This window comes from Megalobrama amblycephala, linkage group LG7 (genome assembly GCF_018812025.1).
Source record: "Megalobrama amblycephala isolate DHTTF-2021 linkage group LG7, ASM1881202v1, whole genome shotgun sequence".
Classification (NCBI taxonomy): Eukaryota; Metazoa; Chordata; class Actinopteri; order Cypriniformes; family Xenocyprididae; genus Megalobrama; species Megalobrama amblycephala.
The window spans coordinates 26,130,444-26,146,507 of NC_063050.1; the positions used below are offsets into that span (position 1 = coordinate 26,130,444).

The following is a 16,064-nucleotide window of genomic DNA, read 5'->3' on the forward strand; positions in this document are numbered from 1 at the left end:
AGTGCCACTTACACATGCACTCACGCACGCACAATATTTCCCGTTTTTCCACTTTGATTTGGGCAAAGAAGCACAGCAGGCTAAAGGAAAGTCAAACACTAGGGCTTTGATTGAGATGTGTTCAGTAAAGGTTGAAAAGAAAGAAGGCCAGATTTTCACTGTGGTGTTCAAGCAAACAGAAAGGGCCAGCTTAATAAATGTGCTGGTAATATCTGCCCAGCATAATTACCACATGCCAAGGGCTTCTGTTAGCCAATCATACTTTAAGTGCCAATCAGCAGGAGAGGGTGACACTAGCTTAGCGGGAGACATACAGGAGCAGGGCATTTTGCGAGGGTTGTACGCCTCACTTCCTGTACTGCACCCCGCTTTGTGAACAATCTGTGCTGCTATAACTATTCATTTAGACTTAATATACTGAGCTTTCTATGAAAAGTTATCTGATTTGATGAACTGTATCAGGCATATTCTTGGCATTAATCTTTTTTGCCTAAAGCTGTTCAATGAAATAAAAAATCTTATTAAATGTGTCAAATGTCTGTTAAAAGGAGAGTAAATGCTCATTGCGCTTCTCTTTCTCTCTCTCTCTCTCTCTCTCTTTCAGGCACTTTCTCTTTAAGACAGGCACCGGCACCACTCCTCTGTTCAGCACGGCCACGCCAGGCTACACCATGGCCACGGGGGCGGTCTACTCGCCCCCTACACGGCCCCTGCCCCGCAACACACTCTCCCGCAGCGCCTTCAAGTTCAAGAAGTCCTCTAAGTACTGCTCATGGAGGTGCACGGCCCTCAGTGCCATGGCTGTCTCCGTGCTGCTCTCTGTACTGCTCTGTTACTGCATTGGTAGGTGAAACCCTGATGCTTTGAAGTATGATTGGGTCAAATAGATTATTCCAATAACTGACTAGTTGACTAGTTAAGTCAACTAGTTTTATTCATTTAATTCATTTTCACTGGGCTTTAATTAGCCTGCTAACAGTTTGATTTAGCTTTTAGATAGCAAAGGTGACATTGTGTGGCTATAGAAAGCACACAACAAAGAAGAGGGTGTGAAAATCATCTTTACTATAATGAATATATAAAATATAATAATAGCTTTTCCTTTCTGTTCTGTTTCACTCAGTTTGAACACTAGAATGCATCCTGCCAAGGTGATCCTGAAACCTGAAATAATTATTTCATTAGAAATACATAATATGTATAATTTTATTTTATATTTGTAATTTATAATATTTTTTAAAATATTAATTTAAAATAAATAACTTATTTCTTAATTATTTAATTATAATTATTTCTATTTAATTGCATATAATATTATTCCATTATTAATAATGATTTATTGCCTGTTCACACCAAGGGCGATAACTATAACAATAATAAACATATAGTTCTAAAAATCGCTCTCTAAATGTAAAAGAATTGCAAAGTCCACAGCACAAGTATAATGGTAAAGGCAGACAGCTGATGAATAACAGATTTTTTCCAGCTGATGAATAATAAATACATTGACAGCCAATCAGAATCAGTTTAAAGCAACAGATGTCAAAACCACAGTTTTGCACTACTTAGCTACTTATGAGTAAAGCTTCTGTCCCCCAGAACCATTTTGTCTGGCAATATTCAGAATTTGCCACTTGATTTCTAAGCAACTTTATGTAGCGATAATTTCATTCAGGTTACCCCCTCTAGCAAGCCTGCGAAATGTTATTTTACAAAATGTAATGGCTGTGGAGTACTACTTAAAAATCAACTGCTTTGTCAATTACGTTGTCATGGAAACCACTGCTAATTTTATTTGTCTATTACTCAGTCACCTGCACAATTTGTCCATGTTGCCATAGTAGCAGAATATGGCCACATCGACAGACAAACATTTGGTTATTTTCCTGTCGCGTCGTCATGGATTTAAGTTCGCTTTCATTCAGTATTCACCATGTACTGTGAGCCAAATGTAGACAGCCTTGTTTAAGCTTCCTCTCTGAATGGAGCCAGTTGTTTCCTCATTCCATACAAATGCCACGTTGATGAGAAGATTTGTGAATGGCCTGTAGAGATCTGTTATGCAGTGTGAGGTGGGCTGGTTTGTCTCAAAGACGCAGTGGGACTGCACGAGACAGTGATGCAGCAGGCATGGGACACTCTTCTGCTATAATGTGAGAAGGTGTTCTTTACTCCTGGCCATTTTGTACTGAAGAGAGAAGAGAAGTACATAAAGAAAGAAAGCCAGGAAAGAGAGAGATAAACAGGCTTTCCTTTCACACTGCACGTACAAATACACACAATACCCTCTGATGCAAAACATATTTCACACTAAAATCAAATGAAAAAATACAATTTGTTGCATATATAAAATTAAACCTGTTTTATAACCTTTTTTTGTTGCATCCTCTAATTCTCAGTAGCCTGCTGTGATGTGATAAAATCACATTAGTATAATGTGAAAATAAGTGTTCTCTGTCCAAAATTCATTGGTTTCACACCTTTATTGCTTTTTAAAAAAAAGTAATATGACACCAACTTACTAATATTTGTGGAAAGTGCGAAATGATCTGATCTAAACTGTGCTAAAAGCACAAAATTAGTCACATTAACATGAGAGGTTTCACCTCCTTAGTGATCAGACACAGGAAACACACGCCCAGACAGGCACACTTCTAAACAATTTTTTGTATTGATGATGTAAAGACTGGCCTCCAAAGTCAATTAGAGGAAATGAAGTGTCCTCTTTTTCCTTTCTCAATGCAGTATTGCTCCAAACCTATTCAGTTCTGTAGAGATCCAGCCGCCCCCTTTTATCATAAAGTCATAAAGGGATGTGAGGACATCACTGAGTCCCTATTACATCCAAATGGGAGCGTATTTGTTCACTCAGTGGCCTTTCATTATTGTCCGCTTTTGTGTCATGTTGAGAGAAGTCATTTGTAGTTCAATTTTTCGCTGCTGGGATTGACAAGATGTACAGCATTAAAGCCTGTGCAACATTAGCGCTGTTTTTAACAGGTTTAAAGAAAGTAGTTGGATTCTCTGTGTGATAAGCAAGCAGAGTGGCTGAATAACAAAAAGCTAATTTTGCTCTTTAGAGAAATAAAGCTAAATCCATTTCAGAGTTAATTATTCCACTGTATTCGAGACAGTTCAGCAGCTTCCAGAGAGCTATTTACTGACACTCCACAGCCAGGTCTGCTGCTTTTGTCAATACAGCTGCTAATAGAGCAGAGATCACAGCCTTCTAGAGAGACTGAAAGAGAGCAAGACACGACTGCAAAGTTTTTCACCCAGGGTCTCATAATAATTGGCCCATAATGACTATCTTTTTGCATTCTGTATCTTCAAAATTATGTTCTTAGCTGCGCTCTGGCCTTGTAAGAAAACATCATTTTATTTGGCCTATTTGGACGCCTAGAAATTTAAGTAAAAAATTTGCAGGAAGAAATGCATCATGCGACTTTTTAGAAATGTTGTTTTTTTGAAGTCCCAACCTTGTTTGCCATAATGACATAGCTGTTAGTTGTTATCAGCGATATTATGAAGATAGTGTTTGTACCGTGTCTGGCTTACAACTAACGGGGTGTCTCTGGCCAGAACCCTCAGCAGCTCTGATCATTACTGAAGATGCACACAGCAGGACATTTAAGAGCATCACAGAAATTATGGAAATATATGGAGAGCTAATCATGACAGTGCCCTGTAGGGGACAAACATTAACAAGCCCAAAAACAGATTTCTTCTCGCTTTCTTTCATCTGTGGTTGTTCCCTGTCCCGTTCCAGCTTTCATTATCAGACCTCATTATCCCTCTGAATTTGCGTTCCAAAACCTGTTATTTCAAACGACTGATGTTATGGGAATACACAATGGAACATTGTTACTACACTCTTTCTTCCTGTTCAAGATGTTTCCACAAATGGACTCGACGATAGATTTACCAAATGACTTTCCATTTACTAAATGACTTCTGTTCCTCCCAAATTACTTTCGCAGAATTAATAAAGTTTAGGTTAATAATAAGTTAGACCTACTTAAAGAGTTTGTCAATCCTTAAGCAGCACTACTTGCATCTGATAAATGAACTGTTATCCTAAAAACAAACCTGAGTGTGTAAACATAGGGCACAGTTTCCGCAGGAGAATATCAAAATGATATTTTCTTACAAGGCACAGTAATTGAATAGCGTCCACCAGAAACACACATCACAACAGTTTACTGAAAGCAGCGCCAATGACAAAATAAGTTGTATTGCGGCTTTACGCTGCTTCGAGTTTTGGAGCATAACTTTTTTTATTTTCCTATTAATATGTAAAAAAAAACATATATAATGGAGATATTAATCACTTGTCTTTCTGCTTTTAGCATAATTGGATTATTCCTTCCAATATGTATTTACAATAATGAGGATTTACATTGTGACATATTTTGTTAAACAATTATAATCATAATATATGATCATAGAGTCTTCTTAAAATGACAGCTTGGCCACATAGACCTGAACATCTGAATGGTTAAGGTTAAACTAATAAATCTATTACTTAAATATTACGCTACAACACTAAATTGATTTAGTACTTGTAATTTGTCCAGTCTGGTTGGGATTATGCAAAGGGTGTGGAAAAGTATCCTACTTTCTGATTTAAAAAAAAGAAAGAAAACTGTAATATTTGATTCATAAAGCATGACAACCAAAATAATCATAAATGACAAGAAACATATCTAAGCATTTATCAAGTAAACAATTAGTGAAACTTTCACTGTAAAAACTGATGTGACGTAGTGGTTCTTCTGCTGGTGAATGTGTCTTTAATTATGCATAAGAATGCATTATAGCTTGAGTAAAACGAGTTCAATATATGCAGCGTCTTGGTCTCACGGTGTCTCACACTGTCAACATTGCAGATGGAGAACATATCCTCCTCTTTGGTTTCACACAGCAAACAATGCCTCGCTCGCTATGCGTCAGCACCTCTTCCAGCTACTAAGAAAACCCAGAGCCTCTTCTCTGTCAGTCCCATCTGGTGTGTCAGACCCCAGCCATCTCCACTAAGCCCACACCCACACAACAGGAAAGACAGAGGATGGGGAAATCAGATTTCTCTCCCTCTGTCCTTGTTCAACAGGTTTAACATTGCCACGTAGAGATTTTTCATGAATGCTCGATCAATACCACATCCTCGAAAGATGGCTTTAATACTAGATGAGGGTTCACCCAGATGCCTCAAACATGTCGACGGGCTCCTCTAACCACCACTAAAATCTCACTAGAACAATAGGTTAACTGAATGGGCCTGAGACCAATCATTTTTTACTCACTTAACTCCTCCTTGAGGTTCTTGAAAGAGAGTTTTTTACTCACTTTTTTACTTAGCACAATAATGAAAGGTCTTCATGCTAGCATGGTGGTCACACTTAGATACAGAGCAGGCTTGTCCAGCAGGTTTCATTTCATAGATCCATCTTTTCACACATGGGACAATTACAAAAGATTATACCCAGACATACACACTTATACAGTATATACACACACACACACAGGATTTTTTTTATTTATTTTTTTGCTATCTTAGTGAGGACATTCCATAGGCCTAATGGTTTTTATACTGTACAAATTGTACATTCTATCACCCTACTCTACCCCTACCCCTAAACCTATCCATCACAGAAAACATTCTGCATTTTTTACATTTTTATTTAAACATTGCTTAGTATGTTTTTAAAGCTATTTTAAACACACACACACACAAATACGCAGTCACTCTTTGGTTTGTATAATATATGCATTTTTCAATTGTAGTATTTTAAAAAGGCTTCTGAAATGATTAAGTTCAATATAGTGTTGTCAAAAATATCGATAATGAAATATCTCAAACGCTTCCAATGCTCATTTTCCGCCAAATAGATACACAGTACCAGCTGCGCTTTCTCGCTCTTTCTTCTCTCTGACAGCAAGTTGATTCACCACACTTAACTCGTTTCATTTGGTCCGGATGAATATTGTTGTGTTACAAGGCTTGAATTTCGGTGTGTGTTGCGCATAATTTTCCTCATTAACACAGATTTTGTTCTCACATCTAAAGTGTGCACCTCTCAATACTAAATTAAGTTATTTTTTGCACTTATTGCACTTAAAACAGTCAAACACACACAAAATAAAGTCAAAATGCTAGTCTTGGCGAGTATTCACGTGAACATAGTCAGTTATGTTTTAAGTGAAGATACAGTTGAGAAAGAAAACGCATGTGTAACAGTATAATGGATCCGTGCATAAGGTCTTAAAGTGACAGCAGCCTTATATACCTGCTGCCAAATTATGAGATAATATTAAAAATATCTATATGGCAGTTCTTACTTATGGCCAGTGAAAATGCTGAATGGCTAGTTCATTTGGAAAACCACTTGCCACAGTGGCTGGTGAGCAAAAAAGTTCATGTCAAGCCATGTAATATACAGACTACTTGACAGAACAGGAAAGAAGCTCATGGTAAATTATTTGTGCATAACCCCATTAATAATTCATGAGCAAAGCATGACAACCAACACATCTATGCTCCCTTTCTCAACCATTCCCTTTTTAAAACAAAGTGATGCCCTTGGTGAAAAAGTTGCATCCTCTGAACAGATTGCTGATGGCCCCTCCACATTTCTCTTACCATTGAAACCAAAAGCTGGAGAAACTCATAAAAGGGCCCCAGTGGACTAAACACCAGCCAGAGGAAGCATGGCATGCCAAGAGTTCCTCAGTCGTGTTTTAAAAGATGGAGAAGCCATTCATAAATACTTCACAGCTTTTCACACCTATGAAAAGCATTTTACATTTAGGCAGAGCCAGGCAGAGTTTTTCATTTGGGTCTCTGTCTCCATGAATGAGTAGTGACACTCTGGAGAAAATACTAACTCACAGTCTTTCCACAGCGCACTCTTATTTTCACAGGTTGGAGACCTGCTTTGTCTACCCACTTTTCACTGAATGATTTTAGTTATTAATAGTCTGTCATTTAAAAGCAAAAATCTGTTGCCCATCTTGTTCACCCTGAATTTGAAAAAGCAAGTTTTGATTGACACTGATGAAATATCTAAAAACACATTATACATTTTTTTTTTTTTTTCCCATAAATGGGCATACAAAAATGTTCTTTTGGTGCTTTGCAAAAAGTGGCTGATGATTGTAAATAAGGACGGTGAGAGTTGAGGTAATTTGTGTGGGTGATTTGGAAATGCTCAGGGGACAGGCTGTCAGCGGCTGTACTCACAACACAACACCCTGAGGAATGGCAGGACATTTGGTTTTGCCCTTGATTTATTGCTGCAGAAAGTCTTTTTTATTTATTGGTGTGTATCTCTCACAGTTGAAGCAACGGTTCACGGCTGTCGCTTTTCCTTTTTTTTATCAGTTTTCTTGGTGTTGCTTGCTTTTGTTTTTCTCCCACTAATATCTTAAAATAGTTTCTCGTTGAGTCACAGAAAGCCGTTTTTTTCCCCATCCTCTTCCTAATGATCATAAGTGACATATAGTGAGAAATATAGAGCTGTATTTTAATACGAAGCATCACTGGGTCCTTGATAGCATTGCGAGTCCCACTGGTTACATAACCGCCAATCCTGGCTTGTATAAGTTGCATTGAATTTAGCTGAACTGTAATTCTTACTGCTCTGAGTGTGAACTCTGCCCTGGTGAAAACTCTTCTTCCACTTTCTCTTAATCATTCATATATTCATTCTGCAAACACCTGAGGCTGTTAATTCAGCCCACCTTCAAACTGATCAGCCATTATGCTTCCCTCCATTGCCCTCTTTCATTCCTCTCACAACCATGTAGAATTGGTCTTTCTCTAAAGCCTGCTCTATCATTCATCTTTCGCTGTTCCCAGGGCTCATCAAAAAAGCGATCCACCTCCCATGATCTCACCCACCTTTAGCTGTTTTAGCACTCGCGAGACAACCGAGGGAAAGGAGACAAGGAAAAAAGCCTAACAGCCAATTTACATTCTTTGTCAGCTGAGAGAACTAGACGGTTTTTTATTTTGCACTTGGCACATTTGTATTCTAATAGCCTGGATGTGTTCCATACACATGCATGTTCATTCCCGAACACCCCACGGCTCTTAAATCTGTGCGTGCCCATCCTCTATCCCTCTCTTTATGGTTATTTATTCATCCACGCTAGTTTCAATTCCAGACATTGCAACAAGTGAATCCAGTTGACCATCAAGAAACAGTTTCATTAACAACAAGAATCCGGCACGGAGGCGAGAGACTTTGCGCATCCACACTCATTCCTCGTTTATGATGCGGAAAGTTAATGGAGCACCCTGCTCAAAAGTGTGTGCGAGCGGCTCGATCTGATCAGCAGGGGGTGGCCGTCTTTCTGCCGGAGAAGTCAATACCACCCACTCTCCCATAACCCCCTGCTTCGGCTCAGGTCAGAGTGCTGGGCATCGGCTGCTCCGTGAATGGGCCGACCCAGCGGGTATCTAATTTAATGAGAGAGAAAGAGTGAGAGAGAACCAGATAGAAAGATATAAAGACAGTTTGGAGAATGAGCTTAAGGAATTTCATAAGCCAATTACTGCTCAAATACTTTAATGGAACTGTGTCGCACCTCAACTCTTCTATACTCTCTCTATGTTTTATCTTTCTCATTACCGTGCCATGTCGTTGGAGAATTTTTGTTGTGTAATGTTTTGAAAAGCTGGAGAGCTGTATCTACATATACAGTATCGGGAATACTAGCAAAAAAAAAAAAAAAAAGAAACTTTACGCACCCAAGTAAACAGACACAAATACACCAGCACAGAGAGAAGGAGTATGATTTATGTGGGGAGGTTGTGTGTGTGCTCTGGGGGCATGAAGAGACCCAGTGGGGGTTGTTGGCAGGTCTAAATTACCTTTATTAGAGCCAACGTCTGCAGCTAACACTGCTGTTACTCAGAGAGAGGATCAGCCTGTCCCCTCAGAGCAGCGCACCTCAGCACAGGTACCACACACACATACGTACAGAGACCCATATACAGTATCTCCTTTGAGATTCTCATACTAACGCAAGACAAAACCAACTAATGATATCACAAATCACAGGGACATTACAATTACCACTAGATTAAGGCTGTAAATAGCGTAATAGTTAAAGGAATTGTTTAGCCAAACATGAAACTATATGTATTCACACTTATGTTGTGTCAAACTTGCATGACTTACATTTTTCTGCTGAACACTGAAAACATTTTGAGGAATTTTTACACTTCTTTTTGCCATAAAATGAATGCATACACAGACAGGCAGTTCAGCTCCAATTAGAACAAAATGAGTATCATAAAAGTATTTTATATCATACTCGTTATATTCTAAGTCTCCTGCAGCTGTACTGCGTGTTAGAAACAGACCGAAATTAAGTCACATAATCTTGGCTTCTGAATATCCTATCAAATATCATTCATGCATAGACAAATCTGTGAATGAGACTGAGTGGTTGACAGCTAAAATATCTGTTTTGTTTTGGGGGTTTTTTAACAAAAAGATCTTAAACAGCTTTGTTAATATTGTAACGTTTAGGTCAAAGGAAAATTAACATAGATAATAAATGATCAAAGTTCAGTTTAATAAACAAAGCAAAGAGGATAATCCAAGATAGAAAGGCAACACGACAGACACACAAACAATACCAGACAATGACAGAAAACTAAAGAGGAACTTAAGCTGTGCAATTTATAATAGTCCTTTACAATTGTTGCTTGCCAGACTGTACGAACATGATACTCATGTCACACTGTGGAATCTCAGCTGTCCCACAGTCAAGACACGTTAAAAACAGATACACGCTTGAAAACTTGAAAATCCACACACATTCGGTGACAGTGAGCTGCATTACACGCGAGACTGAAATGGTGGCTAACAAAGAAATCTCTAGCTTTAATTTTGATCATGGCTTATCTTGAAAAACGAAGACAATTTGACGTTTGTCGTAGGAAAAGTCACACTGCAGGACTGTGCGCCAAATCTTCTGACATTGCCATAATTTCGCCGGAGGTAAAATTTGATCGTCATTAATCTGCTGTCGGTGAACGTGTCAAACTAGCGATCAAAGACTACCGATTTTTGTCTAGGATTGTAGGAATCTTTTAGGATTCTCAAAATTTGTCTCAGACAACCAAATCATGGCCAAAATGCTTTAAATACACAGGCTAACGATGAACAGAGTACAAACAGGTGTGATCGAAAATGAATGTCCATGGTAACAGATAGTGTTGGGGAAATAGAATAAAGGGAAATGTGACTGACGAGTAACAAACTAAAAGTCCATGAAAATGAAACTAAATGCACAGATTTTGACAAATAAGTGCTTTTTTCCATGACAATATCTTCATTTTTGAGTGAAGAATCCCTTATAAGGTTCTGGGATTTGATCCTACTGTATGTAGGGTTAAGATTGAACTGGAGAAAGCTTCCACAAATCGCTGCAGTATTTTTCTCAATGTCTGCAAAATGAATAACCTACCCAATGCTCCATTACTACTATGTTTGAGCAGTATTTTTGTCAACCCCTTGACATTTCATTGAACTTCCTCTCAGTTTACAGCCAAGCAGTTCCCCATATAAGGATTAGGCCTCATGATGGCTCAGTTCCTACAGCATCCTACAGATTGTATACTATCCTGTATGACCTTTCCAGGCATGTGCTTTAGAGGCATCACCAGGGAAACAAAGCATGCTCAAATGGGTGCTGATTCACCCAGGTCGTGCTACCCACAGGGGAACTGTTGCGGAATCTGTGGGAGAACGTTTGGCAAACCCACCTTGAACTATAGCCAGTTTGTGTTTCCAGCCACACCTGAACTGATTCTTGTGTCAGAGGTATACAGGGCCAGTGTGATTTTCGAAAACCTTGAATCCACATTTACCGAACCCTTCCCTCCTCGGCATTCTCCCCAGCTGATCACGGGCCAAATCATAGACCGGTTTGTTGAGAACATTCAGACATTTCAGGAACAAGTGAAATGAGACAGCGAAAGCAGCTGTCTAAACACATTACTCCAGCGCAGCCGCACACTCTTTGCAGTCACTAATACTAAATTCATCAGCTGAGGCAAATATTCCATTTTAGAGCTATTTTAACTTTAAAACCTGAGCTCGAAACGACAGTGATACTTAGAGAGTTCCTTTAACTGCATTATAAGAAAAATATGAATTGTCCATTTTGATTCTGTGATGATTTTAAGCAAAACTATTTTCTTTCTCTCTCTCTATTATAAGTGGTGTATACACAGGCAAGTATCACTATTACTGTTGCTGATACTTTAAGTATTAATCTTTAGCATTTTATATTGTGCTGCAAATCATATGACTTAATAAGGAAAGATGTTCAAACCTACAATTATCCTGATGGACAGTAAAGATTCCATAGACAATGAAAAAGGGTCCCAAGTCGTATCCCGGAACTATAAAGTCTGAGAAACTTGGGGGTGAAGGTGATTTGGGCCAGTATATAACCATCTAGAAACCCCATAGAAAATCACATCAACATACCCTAGTAACCTCATAGCAACTGGCCCTGCAGACCATCCACAAAAAAAATCTAATCAGGCAAATTTTGTTTTATACTGATTATATTACCGTTTTCACTCTCTCAACTCTTTCTTTGCATCCTTTTCCTTTATTCTTAAGTGATAATTTCTCTCTCTTGTGTCTCTCTCTCTCCACAGCTATGCATCTCTTTGGATTGAATTGGCAGCTTCAGGAGACTGAGGGCTATGCTTTTGAGAATGGCCAGGTCAAATCTGATGCCACGGCAACCAACGCAGTTACTGCCCTGTCTACTGAGAACAGTAAGGGTCAAACACACACGTACCCACTCACGTACAGATGGATAATATGATACAGGCACAATCTGTTCAAGCCCCTTCTCTAGCACAAAACACATTTGCATTTAGTAAACAGGCTGGAGAACACACTCAGTAATAGGCTAGAGAAAATTACCAAACAGACTCACTCCTACACAACTACACCTCTAGGACCCTCCGCCATGAAGACCCACACTCCCTTAAATAAACATAACTCGAGCTAAACAAACACCCCCACACACTTCCACCAATCCCCCCCAAAAAGCCACAAACACTCCCACACAAATGGAAATCACACACTCCAAAACCATTTTCTTTGCACCGTGCCATCTTTACTGGCACTCGGATGTACGTTTTAGTGATCTGGGATAAGTATGAACCTCTCGGTGTGTGCCAGAGCAAAAGGCTTACATTCCTCAGCATTTAGACTCTAGTCTTACAGTATCAGGGCGGCTGCTTTGATGTGTCGGCTGTCACAGTGGTTGCAGACACGTCCAGTAACAGTCTGGGAATCAGGATGATGAGCCAAAAAACGCATTTAGGGTAAATTATTGAGTTCAAAGAAGACAGTGTTTTAATGGGAGAATATGAGAGGGGTCTGTGTGTGCAGAATGCACAATAAATGGGTTCTTAAAATTGTCTGAGCCTTTCAGACCATGAATTCAAGTAGTGTGGATTGTGAGATGTCCTGGCATTTTACCCAGAATCTCTCTTTCTTTATCTCTCTCTCTCTCTGTGCTTTCAAAAGTAGGATTCACTCTGTCCCCAATATTAGCTTCTACACAAACCTACTAACAAATGTAACCACCAACTGACTTAAATTTACAGCATTTAAATATGTATTTTAGGAGTGAGTTCAGGAAACCAGTGCTGCTAACCCAATTTAACTACTAATTAGTATGACTGCAAAAAGTGAATTCCTTACCATTTTTTTATTTTATTTATTTAAATTTTTTTTGTCTTGGGAAGACCTGCATACGTTAATTAAAGGAAGTCTGACATTAATTCAAAATTACAAGATCAAAACTTAAAAAGAAAAGAAAAGAAAAGAAAAGAAAAGAAAAGAAAAGAAAAGAAAAGAAAAGAAAGAATAATACAATAATACATGAGTCACTTAAAAAAAAAAAAAAAAAAAAATATAATATATATATATATATATATATATATATATATATATATATATATATATATATATACATATACATACACACACACACACACACACACACACACTGTATTGCCAAAAGTATATTGGGACACCCCTCCAAATCATTGAATTCAGGTGTTCCAATCACTTCCACAGGTGTATAAAATGAAGCACCTAGGCATGCAGACTGCTTCTACAAACATTTGTGAAAGAATGGGTCGCTCTCAGGAGCTCAGTGAATTCAAGCGTGGTACCGTGATAGGTTGCCACCTGTGCAATAAGTCCATTTGTGAAATTTCCTCACTACTAAATATTCCACGGTCAACTGTTAGTGGTATCATAACAAAGTGGAAGCAATTGGGAACAACAGCAACTCAGTCACAAAGTGGTAGGCCACGTAAAATCACAAAGCTGGGTCAGCACAGGAGGCGCACAGTGCGCAGAAGTCGCCAACTTCCTGCAGAGTCAATAGCTACAGACCTCCAAACTTTGTGTGGCCTTCAGATTAGCTAAAGAACAGTGTGTAGAGAGCTTCATGGAATGGGTTTCCATGGCCGAGCAGCTGCATCCAAGCCTTACATCACCAAGTGCAATGCAAAGCGTCGGATGCAGTGGTGTAAAGCACGGCATCACTGGACTCTAGAGCAGTGGAGACGTGTTCTCTGGAGTGACGAATCACGCTTCTCTGTCTGGGAATCCGATGGACAAGTCTTGGTTTGGCAGTTGCCAGGAAAAAGGTACTTGTCTGACTGCATTGTGCCAAGTGTAAAGTTTGGTGGAGGGGGGGATTATGGTGTGGGGTTGTTTTTCAGGGGTTGGGCTTGGACCCTTACTTTCAGTGAAAGGACCTCTTAATGCTTCAGCATACCAAGACATTTTGGACAATCTCATGCTCCCAACTTTGTGGTAACAGTTTGGGGAACAGTTCTTGTTCCAACATGACTGCGCACCAGTGCACAAAGCAAGGTCCATAAAGACATGGATGTGCGAGTTTGGTGTGGAGGAACTTGACTGGCCTGCACAGAGTCCTGACCTCAACCCGATAGAACACCTTTGGGATGAATTAGAGCGGAGACTGCAAGCCAGGCCTTCTCGTCCAACATTATGCTTCTAGAAGAAAAAAATTCCCATAAACACACACTCCTAAACCTTGTGGAAAGCCTTCCCAAAAGAGTTGAAGCTGTTATAGCTGCAAAGGGTGGGCCAACTCCATATTAAACCCTACGGATTAAGAATGGGATGTCATTAAAGTTCATGTGCACATAAAAGCAGGCGTCACAAAACCTTTGGCAATATAGTATGCTTTTATATAATATGCTTTTCATGTGTTTCATGTTATACAGTGCTGTGTGTCTCATGCATGTTGTTTTTTCTTTCTTTCCTTCTTTCTTTCTTTCTTTCCTTCTTTCTTTTATCAGTTTTGTGGTCTAGTCTGTGTTCTGCAATGGGTTAAAAATTGAAAGCTGCTGTCAGTTAATTAGGATTTCACAGATGAACTCACACCTTGACTTGTTTATTAAATAACACCGTGTCAATTGTGTTAAGACATGCCGGTGTTATGGAAGTTTCCGTCTTTGATATTTTCTGTCATTATGGTTACCAGCATGACAAATGAATAGGGGGTTGACTTCTGTTTTACATTCATAAAGACAGTATTCAATTCTCTCCTGTAAGCTGTAGCATTTCCTGAACACCTGTTGTGATAAAATGGTGTGAGTAAATATGGCTGTCTGTCCCAAACATTGACTGTGTGAATGTAGCCACTGATAGTACGTGCATCACACAAAGGGAAGTGCATTCACTAATACATACCTGCCAGAGTTTCTTAAGTTTTAGTAAATCTGTACCCACTCTAAAATTCACAAGGCAAGTCACATGGTTGTAACACATTCTGTAGGTTCAAACTCCATGTGATAGTTTCCCTTTGAATTCAGAACAATAAACAAGTTTGCATAAAAATGTTAAATATTTTGTACTACACTCTAAAAAAAAATCTTAAAAATAAGGCACAATGTACTGTATTAATTTAACAAAATTTTCTGTATTTATTTTTTACAGGTGTTTTACCTGTAATTAGAATTTTGCACTTAATTGCGTTGTGTTTGAGGGTTAGTGGAAATGTAGGTAAAATTACTGGATAATATCAGGGTAATGAGCTGCCAGTACTTTTTCTAATATTTTACAGATTTATTTTTTACACTGTACTTTTAATCTTGTACTGTCAATCACACAGCGTGATTTTATCAGCAACTGATTTCTGGACTCTCGCCAAAACTCCCATTATAATCAATCACGCTGTCTACACTGCACTGTGAATCTCTTATTTACATTGTGTTTGTACTGTTAGTTATGATGAAAGCATTCGTGAGAGTGCAGAAATTGAGTTGCAATGATAAGATCACTGCATTCATACGCATCGGCTAGATGACAGTAGTAGATCTAAATATAATGCTGTAATCAACACTTTTCATGATTAGTTAATCTCAACAGCTGTAATAGTAAAAAACGTAGTAAAAATGTTCGAGAGAGTTCCACATGTAATACTTATTTCATCTGCAAAAATGTTAGCCAGTCATAGCAGTGGGCGTTTACATTGAAATCTCACAGCAGACACGCCCCTTCAAACAGAGCGTTCAAATCACAGAGCTTAAAATCAGGGTCGAAAATGGCCTTTTATTCTAAATTATGACAATTTTTATGGAAAAATCATAAGTGCACCTCAGGAAACATAAAATAATTTTAAAAAAGCAGTCCATGACGCCCTTTAAAATGCAAGAGATAGCTTTTAGTTTGTTAACAGTGTTATATAAAGCTTATGAATAAAAGCATGTGCTAAATAACACATACAATAAGAAATAAATAACCTCACAGAAATAGGCAGTATCGTTTTCTCCCACCCACATGCAGGCAGGTGTATTCCCACAAGGTCTCCCTCACTTAAGTACTAATTCAAGCACTCACACGCTCTCAGAGGGACACACACTCATGCTGTGAAGATGGATGGCCATTTGTTTGAAGGCCATTATGATGATGCTCCTTACAGTAATGTGTTTGTTCTTGAGGTGATGGAAGTGTCCATGCTTGCAGTGATGT

General features: G+C 38.7%; 1 protein-coding gene across 1 annotated transcript in view; it reads left to right on the top strand.

Annotated features, from left to right (window-relative positions):
* Window positions 1-16,064, top strand: part of tenm3 (teneurin transmembrane protein 3) — a 294,739-nt gene that overhangs the window by 193,386 nt on the left and 85,289 nt on the right. Inside the window, 2 exon segments of the mRNA XM_048196721.1 lie at window positions 605-843; window positions 11,687-11,809. Of these exon segments, the coding sequence (XP_048052678.1) occupies window positions 605-843; window positions 11,687-11,809 (362 nt within the window).